Source organism: Myodes glareolus, chromosome 9 (genome assembly GCF_982192425.1).
Source record: "Myodes glareolus chromosome 9, mMyoGla1.1, whole genome shotgun sequence".
Taxonomy (NCBI): domain Eukaryota; kingdom Metazoa; phylum Chordata; class Mammalia; order Rodentia; family Cricetidae; genus Myodes; species Myodes glareolus.
The window spans coordinates 107,145,741-107,166,091 of NC_142034.1; the positions used below are offsets into that span (position 1 = coordinate 107,145,741).

Sequence of the window (20,351 nt, forward strand, 5' to 3'; positions counted from 1 at the left end):
AAAACACTGACGACAACTTATGCTGGAGAGGTTGTGGGGAAAAGGGAACACTTCTGCATTGCTGGGAGGAATGCAAGCTGGTACAGCCCCTTTGGATGTCAGTGTGGAGATTTCTCAGAAAATTAGAAAACTACCTTCCTCGAGACCCAGTAATACCACTTTTGGGTATATATCCAGAGGATGCTCAATCGTGCCACAAGGACATGTGCTTCATAGCAGCATTGTTTGTCATAGCCAGAACCTGGAAACAACATACATGCTCCTCAACGAAGACTGGATAAGGAAAATGTGGTACATTTATACAGTGGAGTACTACACAGCAGAAAAAAATAACGACAGCTTGAATTTTGCAGGCAAATGATGTAGCTAGAAAACATTATTTTGAGTGAGTAACCAAGACAAGACACAGAAAGACAATCATCACATGTACTCACTCATAGGTGGTTTTTAAACATAAAGCAAAGAAAGCCAGCCTACAAACCACAATCCCAAAGAATTTAGACAACAATGCGGACACTAGAGAAACTTACATAGATATAATCTACATGGGAAGTAGAAAGTAGAAAAAGACAAGATCACCTGAGTAAATTGGAAGCATGGGGACCTTGGGGGAGGATTGAAGGGGTGAGGGGAGCAGAGAAAAATATAGAGCTCAATAAATACCAATAAAAATGTATAAAAAAATGACTTTAATGCTGGAATATCCAGGCCTGGTTCCACCTGCGTACCAGTCTCAACCACTATGTACTACCAAACACCACTCCAGAGAACCTGACTAGTCGTGTGTATCCCTAGATCTTGATGCTCAGAGATTCTAGGCCTACCTTGGCCCCCAGCCTGTGGCATCCAGAACCTAGTAGTTGTTCAGTTAATAGATGATGACTGTTTGTGTGACCATCACTTCCTGTAGAGCATAGAACTGTGGGTCTGACAAAGGAAGTGAGAGCAAACATAAGTGGAAGAAGGGATAGACCAGTGACAGAGGGTGACATCTGCAATGTAGTGGGTCCTGGGGCTGGCCAGGACAGGCTTTTACACTAGAACACTTTGACTTTAGTTTTGTTACTATTACAGTGTGTGTGTGTGCGCATACACACATGTGCCAAGCACACACGCCACGGGGGCACGTGCAGAAGTCAGAGGACAACCTGTGGAAGTAGGTTCTCTCCTTCCACTGTGTTTCCCAGGAATGGAACTTGGGTTGTCCGGTTTGGCAGCAAGTGCCTTTATCTGCTGAGCTCTCTCACTGGCTCCTTTTAAGTTTTTTCATATTTGCGATATGCCCCCCATGTTAGCATATAGCTTCACACTTTCTCCAGTGGGCAACAAGCTCAGCAGTCATTTTCATTACCTAGTAGGAGACCTTATACTTGTTTCAAGTTACCCACAATCCCTTATTCCCACTAATTTTGGCAACTATCAATCTGCTTCCTGCCTCTGGAGAGTTGTCTATTGGGTGCATTTTGCATAACAGAATAAGAAATGAGGTGACTTTCCATTTCTGTCATCCAGGATGACATTTGTTAGTTTCATTTATATAATAATATATTTATGCATGCCATTTTTTTACAACCAAGTAATATTCTAGTGCGTGGAATTTTTTGAGGACTTTGAGCAAACGCATTTGCATGAGGGAGAGGGATGGGAAGAGGATGATGGATCATTGTTAAGTTACCACTAGACGGAAGCACAGCGCTGACAGAGTAGTGTCTGGTCCATCTAGAAAATCTAGAGTAAAAATATGTGTTTTTACTGCAGTGGAGAAAGAAGTGATTGAGCGATGTATGACCTGAGTTTGTGTGTCAAAGCTTCACATGACACCTCATTATTATGTACAGTTAAAAAATTTATTTTTATTTTATGTGCATTGGTATTTTGCTATCTGTGTGAGGGTGTCAGATTTTAGAGTTACAGACAGTTGCTAGCTGCATGAGGGTACTGGGAACTGAACCTGGGTCCTCTGAAAGAGCAGCCAGTGCTTTTAACCACCGAGCCATCTCTCTAGCCCCTATGTACAGTTTTTAATGTGTGAGTTAAAAAAAATAAATTTTAATCAGACATAGTGACACACACCTTTAATCCCAGCATTCAGTAGGTAGAGGCATATATAATTTAAGACTAGCTTCTTGTATATAGTGAGTTCCAGGACAGCCAGGAGTAGGAACCTGTTTCAAAGACGTAAAAAATATAACAAAATCAGGTTAAAACATATATAATATGTCTCATATCTAAAACATAATCTTTGAGGCTTGCTTGTATATCCAGGGTACCGAAGGGCTACCCTCTGGAACCACCCACATGATCAATTTGGTGGCTTTAGGAGCACTGCCTTCCTTTTTGGCCACAGAACCCAGATAATTCTTCCCTGGGTCTGCTGGCAGGCAGAGCAGGAAGCCTGTCTCTTTGCTAGTTGCATCAGACCCAAGCTTCTGGATGTTCTTCCCAGTGTGTGGGGGACCCCAGACCCAAGCTTCTGGATGTTATCCCAGTGTGTGGGGGACCCCAGACCCAAGCTTCTGGATGTTATCCCAGTGTGTGGGGGACCCCAGACCCAAGCTTCTGGATGTTATCCCAGTGTGTGGGGGACCCCAAAAGACCACCGGGGAGACCGATTCAGTGAAATGCAAAAGCAAGTTTTATTGTGTGCACAATACAAGCCAGCAGAAACCTCATCAAAGCAACTGGTGCATCAGCAGCAGCTGTAGCAAGAAGAGGTACCCTGCCCTTCTAAGAGGGCATTATTTAAAGCTAAAACCCAGAAAAGTTACATTAGCAGGGTGTGGGGTGATGGGTTTAGTCCTGATTGGCTGTGTCTAGGGGCTTTTTATAAATTTTATTTTCAAATCTTGCCTGTTACTTGACAAGTTTTCTTATCGGCTGACCTTCAGGTGGGAATATTCTGCGGTTATCTATACTCTCCAGACGACTCCCCTGTTACTTTTGCCCCTAGCCATTTCTGAGGTCTGTAATGTTTGGACGGGAATGTTTTACAGGAAATAGTTTACACAAGACACAAGATGGAGGTGGAGGACAAAATGTAGGAACTTTGGTTCTTCACTGGGAGGGATGGAGGCCTTGTGAACATGACCAAAGGTACCTGGCCAAGAGTGTAAAGTGAAATAAACCAGGTGACCCTATAGGATTTGCACCTAGCTCTCCTTGTAGGTGTATCAACTCCTGTCTTACATTGGGCAGCCAACCCTCCTGAGGAACAGAGCCCACACTGGGCCACACAGTTGATGTGCTCTGGGTGAATAGGGTCTAGTATCACGTGCCACTGGCTCCTAGTGCAATGGTTTAAATAAAAATGCTGCGCTGTCCCCAAGTGGTGGCAGTGGGCAGCGGGCTGTGAGACCACACCGCAGTTCCCTGAGTGGTGGCAGGTAGTGGGTCCCGAGACCATGGCAGGCCATGAAGACAGCTGGGTCCCAGAAGGGAGCCCCCGAGTGGCCTGCAGGCCATGAGGGCCAGCGGGTCCTAGGCATGAAGATGAGAGACCTCCATGGGGCAGCCAGTCTCACGAGGAGCCACACCCCGGTGGGTGAGACACAGATAGGCACGCTATGCAGAGTGAGGTGGGATATTTATTTAGTGGGTTATGGAAGGGGAAAAGGGAGAAGAGAGAGAAAAGGAGAGAGAGAGAGAGAGAGAGAGAGAGAGAGAGAGAGAGAGAGACCAGGGAGAGAGAGAGAGAGAGAGAGAGAGAGACCAGGGAGAGAGAGAGAGAGAGAGAGAGAGAGAGAGAGAGAGAGAGACCGACCAGAGACGGGGAGGAGAGGAACTACGGCAGCAGCCACCTCTTTTAGAGAGAGGGAAAGGAAGAGAGCTCAGACCTGAAGCAGAAGGAAGATCTGCTTGCCTCTGCAGTGAAGAGGAAGTGAGTGGGGCTTGTCATGGTATAGATGTGCATGGCTGCTCCTGCTCTGGCTATGTCCAGGGCTCCAGGACCAGGCTTGTCTGTCTGCCATATATATGCTTTTCCGAATTGCTTATGGTAGTTATGTCCTAGAGGATCCCCCAAGGGACCCTGTGGTTACCTATTAAATGGCACCAGGGAGTCTCCTCTCTGAGCTGCAAAGGCAGGACATGCAGATTCAAATTCATCAGGGACTTATCCCCTGTTGAGCCAAGTCACCCTCTGGGATTGTTCAGGACTTTTCTTTCTCCAGACAAAGAATGAAGTTAACTACCAAAAGACTGTCCTTGGAGTGTGACCAGTCTGTTAAACTCCATCCTCACTCCTGGGACTTTTGGTTTTTTTTTGTTTTTGAAACTGGGTCTGTTATAACCCAGACTGGCCTTGAACTCCCTCTGTAGCTGGGGATGACCTTATGTTTTTGATCCTCCAGTGACTGTTTTGCCTTTCTGACCTTCAGATTGTACTCCAATTTATGTCTCTGAATTTTTATTAATCAAGCTTCATTCCTGGCTCCTCTCCAGTGTTGGGATTACAGATATGCACCACTCTAGCTGGTTCATGCGGTGCTGGGCTGAGCTCAGAGCTCCGTGCATGCCATGAGTGCTCTTTACTAACTGAGCTGCATTTTTGTGATGTTAGGAATGGATTCCAGGGCCACCTGCATGCCAGGAATACTTAACCACAGTGACGAGGTGTTTGGCTTCTGATTATCCATCCTTCTGGCGCATTCTTTATTTATTTATTTATTTATTTATTGAGGCAGGGTTTCTCTGTGGCTTTGGAGCCTGTCCTGGAACTAGCTCTGTAGACCAGGCTGGCCTCAGATTCACAGAGATCTGCCTGCCTCTGCCTCCCATGAGTGCTGGGGTTAAAGGTGGGCACCACTGCTGCCCGGCTCTGGTTCATTCTTTATGATGCAGGAATGCTGCCTCTGCACCTGTCCCTTTGCACCCTTCTTGGGCTTTTTATATTTTAAGCCCTGAGGAGAGGTGTGACTTGACTGAATTCCCCTTTCTTCTGGGGGTGGTATAGCTATGACTTCTTCATTCAATGCTTTGCTCTGTTTGCAGGTGGCTCTGTCGACCTTTGCTGTCTATGTGACAGTGAATGAGAACAACATCCTAGATGCAAAGAAAGCCTTCGTGTCCCTAGCCCTGTTCAATATCTTGCGCTTCCCACTCAACATCCTGCCCATGGTCATCAGCAGCATTGTGCAGGTGTGTATTGGACAGAGGGAGCCAGAAGAGTAACACAGGGGCTCTCAGAATCCTCCCATGGTCGTCAGTAGCACCATGCAGACATGTGGGGGACAGTGGGGACCAGGAGTGGGCATGGGAGCTGTCAGCATGGTCATTGGCAAAATTGTGCAGCCGTGTGGGTGACAGGGAACAAGGAGGGGGAATGGAGACTCTGGACCATGGTACACACAGATTCCTCAGTGTCATTTGGACCCAAACTGTCCCCCTGATTGACTGAGTAGCCTTTTCCAAGTAGCTTATGTTGCTGTGTCATGGAAGACCCAGTGGAGCTTGTGCATGAATGCCCTTGCTGATCTCAGACAGCTCCTGTCTCAGCAGTAAGGAGTCATTTGATTCTACCCTGAGAAAGAAACACATTTTCCTCCTTGGCACAGGATGCCTGGCTTTGTAGCCTAGGTTGGCCTAGAGTTCAACTCAAGCCCAGGCTGGCTTGGAATTCATATTCTTTACACCTCAGAAGTTCTGGGATAAGAGGTATGGACTTTTACCTCAAGACTTAACTTTTAATCTCAGAGAATCTTTCTGGAATATTCTGTGTTTTTGTGGCATCTTTTAGCTGGTGTTTAAAAAACACAGGTCTTAGCCTGCTTCTTCAATTTTATATTCTGCTTTTGGGTCCTGATCCACTCTGAAAACTCTGAGGACCTCTCTCCCTTTTCCTCTTTCTGTTTCCATCCATCCCTCTTCTGAACTGAAGGATTTCTTTCTTTTTTTTTTAATTTTTATATTTTTTTGAGACATGGTTTCTCTGTATAAGAGCCTGGCTGTCCTGGAACAAACTCTGCAGACCAGGCTGGCCTTGAACTCACAGCGATCCACCCGCCTCTGCCTCCCAAGTGCTGGGATTAAAGCTGTGCACCACCACCGCCCAGCCTGAACTGAAGGAGTTTTAAGCAAACTCATACCCTATGCCATATGCACTGGATCCCATGTTGTCTGTCCATAATTAGGTCCCAGAACCCAATAATTTGTTGAAGTCAAACTGCCAGCATTGAGGTTCTGCCTTCCCAAGTCCCCCTGTATGAGGCAGTATGCCCTTCATATACTGACTTCTGTGGGCACCAGGTGCAGGGTGGCAGGTGATCTGGATGGTGTTAAGGTGACACACCCTGTGCTTGCTTCTCCAGGCCAGCGTCTCCCTCAAACGTCTCAGGATCTTTCTGTCTCATGAGGAGCTGGAACCAGACAGCATCGAGCGGTGGCCAATCAAGGATGGTGGGTGCCTTTCCTCTACCCACTTTGAGTCCTTATTCTGGCTCCTCTAGGACCTGGCTCTGCCTACAAGACCCAGGGCCTCGGCAGAGGGGACAGGAAGAGGCTTTGCTGCTATCTTGTCCCTGCCCTCCTTCACTGTGATTGAGAACTTTGGGCTTTTCAGCCTGAGCATTAGTTCTGTCTTGGGTGAGGAGTAGCGCAGTTTCTGCTTCTACCTGTGTCTGTGCATTCAGAACTTTGTTTTCCTTATTGGATCTTTCATTGGATATTTTTAATCAATTGATTAATTTATTGCTAGGGATTAAACACAGGACTTCACACATAGCTAGGCAAGTGCTCTACTATTGAGCTACAGCCTCTGTCTACTTTTTACTTTTTGAGACAGGGTTTAAGTTGCTTAGACTGGCCAAACATTTGCTCTTTAGCCTCCTGAATAGCTGTACAAGACTATGCCATTAGGCCCAGTCAGGTATCTTATGAATTTTTACCACTGGATTTATTTCATAGACTAGTTGTTCCTTCTGGCTGGCCCCTGAGCTAGGATCTTTGCAGTCACTGCTAGTGGCTCCAGCAGTGGTGAACCTTTTCTGGTGTGTGTTTGAACACACAGTGTAGAGCCTTAGAATAGGAGCTAGGATCAGCAAACTTGCCCCTGGGGCACCCAAAAGGTAAGTTTGGGACTGAGATTTCCTGAGTGCCTGCTCTACTCTCAGCCTTTGTTCCCAGGCCTCTTTGTGCATGTGCTCACTACTGCAGTCGTCCAGGGTGTAACACTGGGGTTCAAACTCACACGCTCTGGCTCAGAGCCCAGTAAACAGGATTGAAGACAATGTCTGGCCGTTGATGGTGAGGTGTATGTAGTGCCAGGAGCATAGCAGGCGATTGCAGAATATCACCAGTGACTGCTGTCCTATGAAGATAGTAGCTGGTCTCTGCTGCCTTTAGCAGGTTATCAGTGGGTGCTTGAGGCTCACAGTTCTTGTTGAGGACAGCCTGTGGGTGCTGAGTAGTGTCTCTCACATCTCCCTTCCACATATTATAGTAGTCATCCCAGTGTGACAGACAAAGTTGTCTCCAGGCATTGCTATGTGTGTCCTAGGAGGACACCTGCCCCTGTTTGAGAACTGTAGTCCAAGCAGGTGCTGGAACTTTGCTGCACAGTTTTCCACTGTCCTGAGGCTCTTTGGGGTGTGGGAAGAACACTGTGGACTCCCAAGGCAAGACAGCCATCAGAGCTCCTTCAGCCAAGCTGTGCACAATTCTCTGCAAGTGTCACTGAGTCAGGACCAGTCCTACTTCTGGGGTGTTTAATCGTGCAGCTTTGCCTGTCTGCCCCACAAAAGCTCAGTTTGCTGGTACAGTGTGACTGCAACAGCTTCTGGCTGGTTCTTGGAGAGGCACACCCTGCTTCCTCTTTTATTTCATTTAACTAGCAACCTCTATGTTGCTATGGCACTTACCTCAGAAGTGTTTCTGGCAACTTTAAAAGTGGCTGTTACAGAAGTAAAAGGAAAACAAGGGGAGACAAAGTTAATGGAGCAGAGCAGAACCCTCAAGAACCCGAACCTTATAATGTAGGCTTCGTGCAAGTCCCCTCCCCCCACCTTCCTGTAGCACTTCCTGTTCCCAACAGGCTTCCCCTAGATTCTGCTTTCAGTTGATTGTCCCAGACATTGTTGAAAGATTGACCTTCTGAGAGGTGGGCAGGGTGGAATGGCTAAGGAAGGGGAACAAAAAGCAAAGCTGTCTTAGGATCCAAGAGTTGTAGGGTAAAGGCCCTAGCTTTAAACTAGACCACAGCCTAGGACTTGGAGTGTGTTGATGGGTGTGATGGTAGTTACCTTAGTGGAGAGAGGTTTACATGAGGGTATAACTCTTTTATCCTTCCACTTCCAGCCTGAGGTCGAGGAGGGTGACCTCAAGCACTGAGTAACCAGTGAGGGTCCTCAGCCTCTGCAGGAGACCAGAGACGGGCATCTGAATGTGTGCCTGTTGCCATGCGTGATTCCTAACACATTGTCTCTGGTGTTTTCTAGGTGGGGGGATGAATAGCATCACTGTGAAGAATGGAACGTTCACATGGGCTAGGGGTGAATCTCCCACACTGAATGGGTAAGCCTGGGAGGCAGACACACTGACATTGGGGCCCTGAATACTCCCCACCTCTGTGACTCTAACTTTTGTCTTTCTCAGCCCCAGTTTACCCATCTGGAAAAGGGTTCAATTACAACTGCTTGGGCTGTTGTGAGGAACAACTCAGAAGGTTCTTGGTATAGGTGTCCCTTCTGATTGTGACAGGAAGTCACGCTTCTGGGCCACAAGGGGAATTGGGGTTTGTGGAATTGAGAAGGTCTCAGGGGTCAGCAGAACTCTGCTGTTCATCTGAGTTGCCCCATGCTCAGACTTCCTGCATACCTCCTATTGGCCCAGATTGGGTATGGTGCTTCTCTCTGAGCCTGTGACAGTGCCTGGAGGCACAGGGTGTTCTGGTGTCCAGGCTGGGTCCCTGTCTTAGCTATGTGTTCTCTGTATTTCTCAAGGTTTCCTCCTACCCCTTCCACTGGTATCCTCCCACACAGTCCTTATCTGTCTATAGCATACCTGTCCCTGTCCCTACTCCCTGGACACCTCTTTTGTGCCTCTCATTCACTGTGACTGTGCTTGCTTAGTGATCTAATCTCTTTAAGGAATCCAAAATACAAGGCCAAGGGGACTTTTTCTGAGCCATTTTTGTCATTTGTACCCCGAACAATTCTTTTCTGACGTGGCAGTTTGCCTGTTGTATTTTATCAGTCACAGAGCAGACTCTTCAGAGACAGAAACTTCCTTTCTACTTCCACTAGCTACTCAGGGTATAAGATCTCCCTTAGGACTGACTTAAATCCTGCCTGATTCATTTGTAGTATCGCTTTTCCGTGCCTGTACTGCACTCCCCACATCCTGGCACTCAGGGTCCCTGGTCCTTTCACCTGCCACTTTGAATCCCCAACCTTTTATGTTTAACCTTTGCCTCCCCTTAACCTGTAAGAATATCCTTGTCTCCCTTGGTAGAAGGGAGGAGCTCCCTCTCTGGGTGTCCTGCACAGGGTGGTCCATGACCCTGCCCCTCACAGTGCAGCACAAAAGACTCAATAGCCATGAGTGGTCTAGGGCTAGCGAGATGACCCAGTGTGCAAAGACATGAATGTGGCCCTCAACCCGTGTGGCAAAAGCTTAGCATGCTGACACCCATGTACTCCCAGCATTGGGGAGGCAGAAACAGGCAGATCCCTGCGGCTCAATAGCCAGTGATAGACTCTGTCTCTAAACAACAAGGTGGATGCACCTGAGAAACACCTGACTTGCTCTCTAACCCATTCACATGTTTGCATACACAAAAGAATTGAGTAGTTGATGCGTGTGGTTTGCTGGCTTTGAAACCATTGCCCAGGGATCAGAAGGACCTCTGCTTGAGGGCCTGGGATGCCTGTGTGCCCCACCTGAGCATGGAGGCCAGTGTGCCCAGCTGTCAGCTGCAGGAATAGCTGTGTCATGCATGGTGACAAGCTAGTCTAGCTGTAGAATTTATAGCTCATGTTTCTGCACTTACTTTTAGGCAGAGCCTCACTATATAGTCTTCACTAACTTAGAACCAGACTGGCCTCAAACTTGTAGAGATCTGCCTCCTGAGTTGTGGGAGTTCAGCCCCTCAGTGTCCTGAACCTTCTTCCAGGCCTGGCCTGTCACCCTGGTATTCTGTCCTCTGGATTTTCTCAGCCAGTCCCAGGTGCCTGAGAATTTGAGTTTAACTGAAGGAGGCTTGTTGTTGGGAACAGTGTTGTAGACCAAGAGGTGAATGCCCTCCATCATCTCTTGAGTGATAGGTAGCCCTTGGGCTCTGTGTTGGCCCAGCTTCAAGATGCATTTACATTGGGCCCCTCAGGCCATGGTCCACCTTGCCCCACAGCCTTGGAGGTCTCCAGGCACAGACTCACAGCCATCCTCAACACTGGAGAGCACAGGGCACTGTGCCATTCAGGCTCCTCATTGTGTCCTTGCAGCATCAACTTCTCCATCCCTGAAGGAGCTCTTGTGGCCGTGGTGGGCCAGGTAGGCTGCGGGAAGTCATCTCTATTGTCAGCCCTGCTGGCTGAGATGGACAAGGTGGAGGGACACGTGACTCTCAAGGTAGGATGGGGCCAGACTGGGGAGAGATGGTCCGGGTGGAAGGCTCGGCCCAGTGTCTCTCACAAACTGTCCAAGGGAGCAGCCCCCCATTCCCCATCCTCTCTGCTCCTCTAGGAAGGCAAGGTTTCAGTGACAGCCACTCCTTGCTTTGCCCCTCCCAGCTCTTCGTCTACTGTGGAGTGTGGTAGCTGCTCAGTAAACAGGCTGTGAATACCCAGATATGCTGCAGAGAAGAGAGCATTTGTGGCTTCTACCTTCTGAATTTGCCTTATTTCACTTCATGTGGTGATCTCCAGCCCCAGTCATTTTCCCTACTGAATACTACTCCTGTGTGTGTGTGTGTGTGGCTGAAAAGCAGAAGGAGGGCTGTTGGAGAAAGGGGCACTAGGGTGAATTTAACCAAAGTACCATGATACATCTGCCTGAAAACGTCAGGACGGAGGGAGGGTGAAAATTCCTGGGTATATCCTAGCATCCCCTCCTCTCTCACGTCACCCTGTATTCTCTGTGGATGGAGACTTCTGGCTTCTTTCTCTTGAATCTTTGTGTCTCATCCTGTAAATAGGATGTAACCAGTGCTAATTGATGTGGCCAGAATAATCTCAGAACCAGCTCTATGAAACACAGTTTGAATCCTTAGTGTTAGTTGAATTCTTACTATGGGCCTGGAGGGGAAGAGTGTGGAAAGAATTAGAGGTTTGAGGTTCAGTACACTTTGAGCTGAGCTGAACTCTTAAGCGTTACATGCTGCTAAAAGAATAAATCCCTTGGGCCCTTTCCACGAGCACATTGTTCCCTCTGAGATCTTTGCCTGCTATGTAAATCAGTTCCTTACCGTGTTGCCAGCAGCCTCTGGAGAGGCCAGAGAGGAAAAACAAAACAAAAAACAAAACACCAAATATTTTACTTCATCCAGCCTGTGCCAGGTGTGTGTGCCTGGGCCTGTCTGTCCCCTGCATTCTCTTCTGAGAACTCAAGTTTGGGGATGTGGACTTAGGTCACTGTTTGCTTTCAATTCAGATCCTTGCTGATTCACTGCCCTTTTTGACATAAGTGGACAGTTTCTGGGTCCAGGCAAATACCTGTTACTTACAGATGTGTCCTGTTGTTTCTTCCAAGTAGTAGACAGGCAACATGAACAAGGTTGACAAAGGGAAATTGCTCGTCATGTTTAGATATTTATGTTGCGTTCTGTTTCCTAATTCCTGGGTTCCTACCATCCCAGGCACTGATGTTTCGAGTTCAAGAACTATTTGTAGCTGGTAATTTCAAAAAGCGTATTGAAAACATTAGTTTTCCCCATGTTTTGGAAGACGTGACTTGCAGCTGAATATCTTGTGAGGTTTACAACTGGGTTGTCTTGACACTTAGGGCTCATAGAAGCTGGAGTGTTAGAATAGCAATTGAATCAATTTTCTGAATTTTTTAGATCCAAATTTAGGCCATTGATTTCTGTTCCCTTACTTTAGAATTCTCTGTGGCATTTCACCACCTTTTTTGATAAAGGTGGGCATGAAATCAGCTGTTTGTGAACTGGTCCCCTTCACCTACCTTCCTGCCTACCCTGCTCTCACCTGAGTCACCCATGTCCAGTCAAGCTGGCCTTTCTGACCCTCGAAAGAGCTGGATTCAATTTTTTCCTTGTCTGGATGATCCCCTGGGTCAATGCCCTTCTCTTACTGCCCTTGCTGTGTGTTTTGGGAGACTGACTCTTTTTGCAGCCAGGTGTACGCTATTATCTTTTCATCAAGTCTGTCTGTCTTTCCTCTCCACCACCTGTCACACAGGGCTCTGTGGCCTATGTGCCCCAGCAGGCCTGGATTCAGAATGACTCTCTCCGAGAGAACATCCTGTTTGGGCATCCCCTGAAGGAACACTACTACAAGGCAGTGTTGGAAGCCTGTGCCCTCCTCCCAGATCTGGAAATCTTGCCCAGTGGGGACCGGACAGAAATTGGTGAGAAGGTGAGTTATGACATGGGTACAGCATGTAGCTGTCAGCTGCTGCTGTGTAACAAACAAGTGCGCACTTTGTCAGAGCCTTACACATAAAATGCTGTTGTCCTGCAAGTGGACTCTCAGGGACCTGCTGTCTCCAGCCTGTGGCTCTGCTCCTTTTGTCAAGCTCTGTGGGTTTGGTAAGGGTCTATGTAAAAGGAACCACGGGCCACTTCCCACTGCCTGCCCGGCTAGCTTTACCTGAAAAAATTACATGGTAACTGTATTCTTTTAAACACTGCCTGGCTCATTACCTCCAGCCTCTTATTGGCTAACTCTCACATATTAATTCAATCCATTTCTAATAATCTGTATCTCACCACGAGGTCGTGGCTTACCGGGAAAGATTCAGCATGTCTGACCTGGCAGCTTCATGGCAGGCAGCTCTCTGACTCTGCTTCTTTCTCCCAGCATTCTGTTCTGTCTACTCCGCCTGTCTAAGCTGCTGTCCTATCAAAGGCCAAGGCAGTCTTTTTATTAACCAATGAAAGTAACACATAAACAGATGACCCTCCTACATCATGTCTATACCGTCTGGCTCTTGGTGCTGTGGTCTGAGCCTCTCAAATGGTGATTCATAGTCCAAGAGAATAATAATTAAAAAAAAAAGGTGTGCTGTACTTTTGCCACATACTGTCCCACCACAGCACAAGACACTAGTAGTGACTCCCATGTCAGTCATACAGTGCACCTCGGAGGTGTGTCTGTGAGTGATAATGCAGAAAGCTCTGGACTAGCTGACACCCACTTCTTCACTCTGCTGCCATGCTAACATTTTTAACTTAAGTCATCTGCACATTTTTAAGTCATCTGACGGCTGACGAAAGGGAGACTCAGAGAGGCTAGGGGACTTGCCTGTGACTGAGTCACATAGCAGAGACAGAGCTTCTTAAGTCTCTTGTCACCTGTTCCACTATCACTTTTGAAGAGGGCCTTAGGTGTGCCTCCCAGTTCCTGTGCAGGTGGTTGTCTTTGTATGTGCTAGGATTGCAGTCACTCATAGTGACAGGGACCTCTTGGGAGAGCTGAATTTGTGTGCTCCCAATCTCCAGCCAAGGATCCATCCACCAACTTGTTTATTTGATGCATGATGTCTTTTATTTGCTGTAAATCTGGAGATTCTTTGGGTCAACGGGCCCTTGGGTTGATAGGTTGGAGGTGTTAACTAAACTGAAGGGTCTAAATATTGTGTGGGATCCAAGGCAGGATTGCCAGGGTCTCCAGGACAGGCTGGGTGGGTAGGCAGCCTTGTTTCATTTTATAAATGCTGAGATCTAGTACTCAGAGACGCCTGACTGTTCCCTGTGGATAACTCAGCGTGCTGTGTGGGTTCACGAGGTCAGAGACACATGAGAACAAACTTAACCTCCGAAGCTGCAGTGGGCTCAGTCTCTGTGAACTGAAGCCTTACCCTTTGCCTCCCAGCATCTTTGTTTTCCCTGTATTTACACTTTAGCTAGTAGATTTTCTTATATCAAAACAAGCCAAATGAAGTTTCCAAAAATACAATGCCAGGTGCAAATGCCTGATTCATGAGGTACCACAGTTTTCCGGGTTCCTTCTAAACCAAGTTTTGCTTTGACTTTGTATCCATTGGAAACTCTCAGACAGGATTCACATAGGACAACAAAAGGTGTCTGTAACATTTAGGATGGATTAGAGCTGTGTGCCTACTCCAGAGCTAGGCCAGATATGGACCAGTGGGAGTTCCTTGCTAACCCTCTGGTGCCAGGCCGGCAGTAATTTCTGCCACAATCCCCCTCCAGCTCTAGTGGCAAAGTATGGAGGGAGTCAAGAATTGACTAATCTTGGTTACTACATCTGTCTTCAGGTCAGTAAGCTGTGTCCAGAGGGCATTGGAAGGGACCTTTGTAGCTGGACCCATCATCCCAGCATGCAGGAAGCTGAGGCAAGAGAATCGTGAGTTTAGCAAGACCCCATCTGAAAGTAAAATGCGAAAAATGCCTAGCAGTGTGGCTTAGTGGTAGAGCACTTGTTTAGTGTGTGCAAAGGCCCTGAGCTTCATCCCTAGCACAGCCTCAGCACAGGAAGGGAGTGTGTCTGGGCAGGCCCAGGGCTAGCCTCTGCACAGGAAGGGAGAGTCCATCTTTACAGGTTTGGGCAGTTTATTCAGTAGATGTCACGTGGCCTTGGTGGCGGTTACCTGTTGTGGTCTGCTGCTGCTCAGTGTTGAACACTCCTCTGTGAGTGGAGTACTGGCTGGGCATTCTGGCTGCAGCCAGCTTTTCTGTGTGGCTGCTCAGAGTGAAGCGAACAGCAACAGCAGTGACGTCAGCTGCAGTGCCACACCCACTGTCTTCTACAGATGCTTCTGTAGGCTGGTGGGTCTGGAGCTGTCATGAGCTGCCACCATCTCCTCTTTCTTGTGGTACTGGAGACCAGACCCAGACCATTGTGCAACCGGACACTTGGTCTGAGCTGCATCCTCCGCGCTCTTTTTATGTTTCACTTAAGATGTTGCCTAGGTTGGTCTTGAACTTGCCATCCTCCTGCCTCAGCATCTGAGTAGCTGGGCTGATAGACCTGTGCCAACAGACACAACTGTCTGCTTCCTTTCTCTGTCCACTTGTCGGGGGTCAGACACCCCACTCATCAGCTCTTCTGTCTCCACTCTTGTTTTGTGTGGTTCTGGGGTCCCTAAGGATTGTTCAGGGATCCCAAGATGCCCACCCTCCTCACTGTCTTCCTAGGGTGTGAACCTGTCAGGGGGCCAGAAGCAGCGTGTGAGCCTGGCCCGAGCTGTGTACTGTAACTCCGACATCTACCTCTTCGACGACCCCCTCTCGGCTGTGGATGCACATGTTGGGAAGCACATCTTTGAGAAGGTGGTTGGTCCCATGGGCCTACTGAAGAACAAGGTACTCTCCCAGGGCCAGGACTTAAGTTAATTGGCAGTGCGGCTCTGGACAAGTCCTCGATTCTTGGGCTTGCTTTCATGCTTTGTGTGTGTGTGTGTATAGTATGTATGTGTTTTAGTTAGGGTTTCTGTTGCTGTAACCAAACACCATGGCTAAAAAGCAAGTTGGAGAGGAAAAGGTTTATTTGGGTTACATTCAGCATTGTTATTCATCACTGAAGGAAGCCAGGACAGGAACTCAAACAGGGCAGGATCCCGGAAGCAGGAGCTGATGCAGAGGCCATGTTTTACTCAGCCTGTTCTCTCTCTCTCTCTCTCTCTCTCTCTCTCTCTCTCTCTCTCTCTCTCTCTCTCAGATTTTTCAAGATAGGGTGGTTTCTCTTTCTCTGTGTAACAGCTCTAATTGTCCTGGAACTTATTTTGTAGACCTGACTGGTCTTGAACTTACAGAGGTCTGGCTGCCTCTACCTCCCTAGTGCTGAAATTAAAGGCATGCACCAGCATTGCCTGGCCAACCTGCTTTCTTACAGAACTTGGTGCCAGCCCCGGGATGGCACCACCCACCATGGTCTGGGCCCTCACCGATTGGTCACTAATTGAGAAAACGTCTTACAGCTGGATCTCATGGAGGCCTTTCCTCAACTGAGGCTCCTTCTTTTCTGATGACTCCAGCTTGTGTCAAGTTGACACACAAACCAGTATGTACTGGTGTGCATGTATGTATGTATGCAGGTAGAGACCAGAAGTCAACCATGGGTGTCCTTACTCAGGCACCTTGTTCTTTAAGACAAGGTCTCTTCCTGAACCTAGAGCTCACTGATTAAACTATGCTACCCCAAAAGATCCTCCTGTCTCTGCTTGCCTGGTAACACAACTACAGGGGTCTACCACTATGTCTGCCTTTTTCACATGGATTCTTGGGATCAAATTCAGGTTCTTGTGTGGCAAACACTTTATGAACTAAACCATATGCCAGCTCCCCACAGCAGGTATCTTACCAGGTCTTTGTAGGATGAGTTATTGGCCTCACTTGAATTCATTGCCTCATTGGTTAAAGGACCTTTCTTTCTCATGAGACCACACAGACCTCCAGTAAGGCTGACATTCCTTCCCCATGGCAAGCAGGGCTGAGGCTGAGGATGGAGCTTGGAGCAGGAAGGTGACCCAGCCAGCCTTAGGCAGAGAGGATACAGAAGCTGTAATCTTGGGTTTTGTTTTGATTTTTTTTTTTTTAGAATGATGGAGGAACATACTGGTTCTTACTAATTATAAAGTAGCAATGTGTGTAGGAAGGAATGCTGAGGTTTGAGGAAAAACGGCAAAACCAAAGCAGATATTCCTACCCTTTCCTTTGGAGATGGTATGCTGTGCGCATCAACTTCTAAGAATGGCAGTTGCCACCTGGCTCTTCATCTGTTGACAGTCTGTACACATGTGTTTGCTCAGCATGCCAGCACAGGCAGAACTGCGCAGCATAGACTGGGTTTGTGGTGGGTTTGAGTGGAAGGATAGTGAAAGTTACTGTGCAAAACACAAACATCAGAGTCGGGCATGGTGGAAGACACCTGTTAGCGCAGCGCTGGGGAGGCTGAGAGTCAGGCATGGTGGAGGACACCTGTTAGCGCAGCGCTGGGGAGGCTGAGAGTCAGGCATGGTGGAAGACACCTGTTAGCGCAGCGCTGGGGAGGCTGAGAGTCAGGCATGGTGGAAGACACCTGTTAGCGCAGCGCTGGGGAGGCTGAGAGTCAGGCATGGTGGAGGACACCTGTTAGCGCAGCGCTGGGGAGGCTGAGAGTCAGGCATGGTGGAAGACACCTGTTAGCGCAGCGCTGGGGAGGCTGAGATCAGAGGGGTGGAATAGCCTGGCTTACATAGAAAGAACTTGTCTTAAAAGACAAGGGATGGAGATGTAGCCCAGTGGTAGAGTGCCTGCTTCAAGTGCACAGGGCTTGAATTTAGTTCTTAGCACTGCAAGCACAGTGGGACTGTCAAATGCAGATTTGTGTGGTGACCTCACAATTCCTTCGTCTACACTCTTGGATGGTGTTTGTCTCCCTCTTAGAGTTTCCTATTCAAATGGTTCTTCCCAGCTCTCTGAATTACGCTTCTATGCACACCGCCCCCTCCAGCATTGCTTCTAGCCTGTGGTTCACTTTGTCTCCATCTCTGGAGACTTTGTCCCCTGCTGCTTCTGCCTGACACAGGGTGTGCCCTTCTGAGAGAGAGAGAGAGAGAGAGAGAGAGAGAGACAGAGACAGAGACAGAGACAGAGACAGAGATTGATTGTGTATGTGTTGTGTGTGTGTGTCCCCAAAGCCTTTGAACTTGAGCAATGCCACCGGGTCCCAAGATCCAAGATACCTACAGCCTCTACAGGGCTGTGACAGTTTCCTTCATGTGCTAATGGGGTTAGGTCTCTGCTTTGCTCATAGACACGGATCCTGGTCACACATGGCATCAGCTCCCTGCCCCAAGTGGATATCATCATTGTTATGAGTGGCGGCAAGATATCAGAGATGGGTTCCTACCAGGAGTTGCTAGACCGGGATGGGGCCTTCGCCGAGTTCCTGCGCACCTATGCCAGTGCTGAGCAGGACCTGCCCTCAGAGGATGACAGTAAGGATGGCAGGGGGACTTTCAGGAACTGACTCTGATCATCATAGCTGCTTATGGGAGGGTTTATCTGTGCCCTGGGGGTGCAATTCAAGAGATTATTGGGTGACAAGCACATTGGGCTTTGGGAGACCAACAAATGGATAGACCTGCTTAACCTTGCAGGTTGCCTGACACCCAGGTACACAGGGTTGGGCATTGGCTTTGTGAACTCAAGATTAGTCTCTGTCCTTCCTGTAAAGTCCTTTCTCCTATGGACTTTAGGCTCCTCAATGGCTAAAATGGGGACAATAATAATTATAGTTTTCTCTGTTCCCAGGGGCCTGAGTACCAGTGACAACCATGATGTAGCTCAGAAAAGCATGAGGCTCATAGGTAGTGGCCTAAGGCAGAGTGTGAACAGTCATAGTGGCCATGTTCCTCAGAGCTTTGTGGTCCAGGGCCCCTCTGTAAGACCCTCCTACCTGTGTCTCTATCCCTGCAACCTCCAAAGAGCAATCCAGGACCATCCTGGCATGTACTGGTGATTAGTGTGGTCTTAGGTATATGGAACATCCTGGGTATTTAATAACTATAGCTGTATTGTTTCCCCTGACACATGACACCGCAGACCTGACTGTTATAGCACCCCACCTGTTGTCCTGAGCCTATGCTGTTGGCACAAGGTTTATGGGCCAGTTGAATCTGCCCCTGCAGACTTGGTTGCTGGGGGACTTGGAAAGCAGGTGCCAGACTCCAGCAGCCTCAGTGACCAGCAAATTGGGGACCATCTGCAGCCTTCTCAGGTAGCCTCTTATTCTGTTAGTCACACAGGCTCTCAGAGGGCCCTCTGGTTAGCTGCATCTGGGGAGCAGTGGCCGCAGTTGACAAAGATGATGCCAGCTAATGCCTGCTCTGTAGCCCACAGAGTCACCCCTTTGGTCTGGTTACAGCTATTGTAAAATGTCTGAAACTTGTTTGACAATTCCCCATCTTGCCAGATCCCCTCTGGGACATGCATGCTATCCTATACATCTCCAGACAGATCTTCAGAACATGGCCCTCATTTGGAGCTGTAGGGCCACTCCCATTGCACAGTTTCCCAGGGGTAAAACTCTTATCAGAGTCAGTGAATGGGGAACCTGCAGGTGGTAACCTGCAGTCCTAAGGGCTGGCCTGAGACCTTGGTGTCACTAAGAAAAATGTTTTTGCTGTCCATTTACCTGGCCATTTGAGCATTTATGGAGCACCTACTGTATGTGAAGTGGTTATGCTTTCTCAGGTCCTGTCTTAGTTAGGGTTTCTATTGCTATGACAAAACACCAGGAACAAAAAGCACTTCAGCATTGCTGTTGATCTCTGAAGGAAGTCAGGACAGGAACCCAAACAGGGCAGGATCTCAGAGACAGGAGCTGATGCAGAGGCCGTGGAGGGGCCTTGCTTTCCCTGGCTTGTGCAGTCCACCTGGGCCAGCAGCCCAGGGATGGCATCACCCACCATAGGCCCCGTTTTCTCACTAATTGAGAAAATGCTTTACAGCTAGATCTCACTGAAGAATTTTCTCAACTGAGGCTCGCTCCTCTGATGACTCCAACTTGTGTCAAGTTGACTCACAAAACCACCCAGTGCAGGCCCGTACTACACTCCTTCCCCTGAAAGCAATTCCTGTGTCAGAGCTTTGAGTCTGGAAGTTGGCTGTGGAGTGTGGGGCTGTGGTGTCCTCAGGTCCCTCTCTTCATCTTCACATCCTTCACCCCTCCTTCACCCACAGGGTTCCTCTTGCAAAGTGCTGGGGCTCTAGGCATGCACCGCCATGCCTGGCTCACAGTCAGCTCTTTGTAAAGAAACAGTAAAGTGGAGGTTGGGCCACCTGACTGCAGGGTGACTCACCTTAGGATAATTTCTGTCTCAGACATTGTCACAGTCTGAGGCTGGGGGTGAGGGCTTCACATGGAATTTACGGGGGAGGGGACATACACAGTTCAGGTTTAGGGACAAGATAACATGAAAATCCCTCTCTAGTGGACCTTAAAATGTAGAGGTAGAAGACAGATTTATGCAGTCAGGATTCAGCATAGGTTCTGGGAGCCTCTCCGAGGGGCTGGTAAACACGGGGAGAAGCCAACCCAGAGACTATCTAGGCATATGCAGAGGCCTCAGGACTAGGCTGTTGAGGACAGATCAGATTAGGCAAGGGAATCAGGGTAGGAGATAGGAAGTGAGGCAGTGAGCTGCTCACCCTTCAAGGAGAGCCTTGGAGTAGTTTTGAATTTTAGTCTAAATTTAGTGGGGAACTCTATTATTACTCATTTTTGTTTTAAGTA

The 20,351-nt window shown here is 48.3% G+C and overlaps 1 protein-coding gene across 4 annotated transcripts in view; it reads left to right on the plus strand.

Annotated features, from left to right (window-relative positions):
- Positions 1-20,351, plus strand: part of Abcc1 (ATP binding cassette subfamily C member 1 (ABCC1 blood group)) — a 122,682-nt gene that overhangs the window by 77,828 nt on the left and 24,503 nt on the right. For all 4 annotated transcript variants that reach the window (XM_048433287.3, XM_085694516.2, XM_085694515.2 and 1 more), the window contains 7 exons: positions 4,990-5,136; positions 6,306-6,393; positions 8,430-8,505; positions 10,434-10,560; positions 12,348-12,524; positions 15,269-15,436; positions 17,868-18,051. In XM_048433287.3, the coding sequence (XP_048289244.2) occupies positions 4,990-5,136; positions 6,306-6,393; positions 8,430-8,505; positions 10,434-10,560; positions 12,348-12,524; positions 15,269-15,436; positions 17,868-18,051 (967 nt within the window). The remainder of the gene's footprint in view (positions 1-4,989; positions 5,137-6,305; positions 6,394-8,429; positions 8,506-10,433; positions 10,561-12,347; positions 12,525-15,268; positions 15,437-17,867; positions 18,052-20,351) is intronic.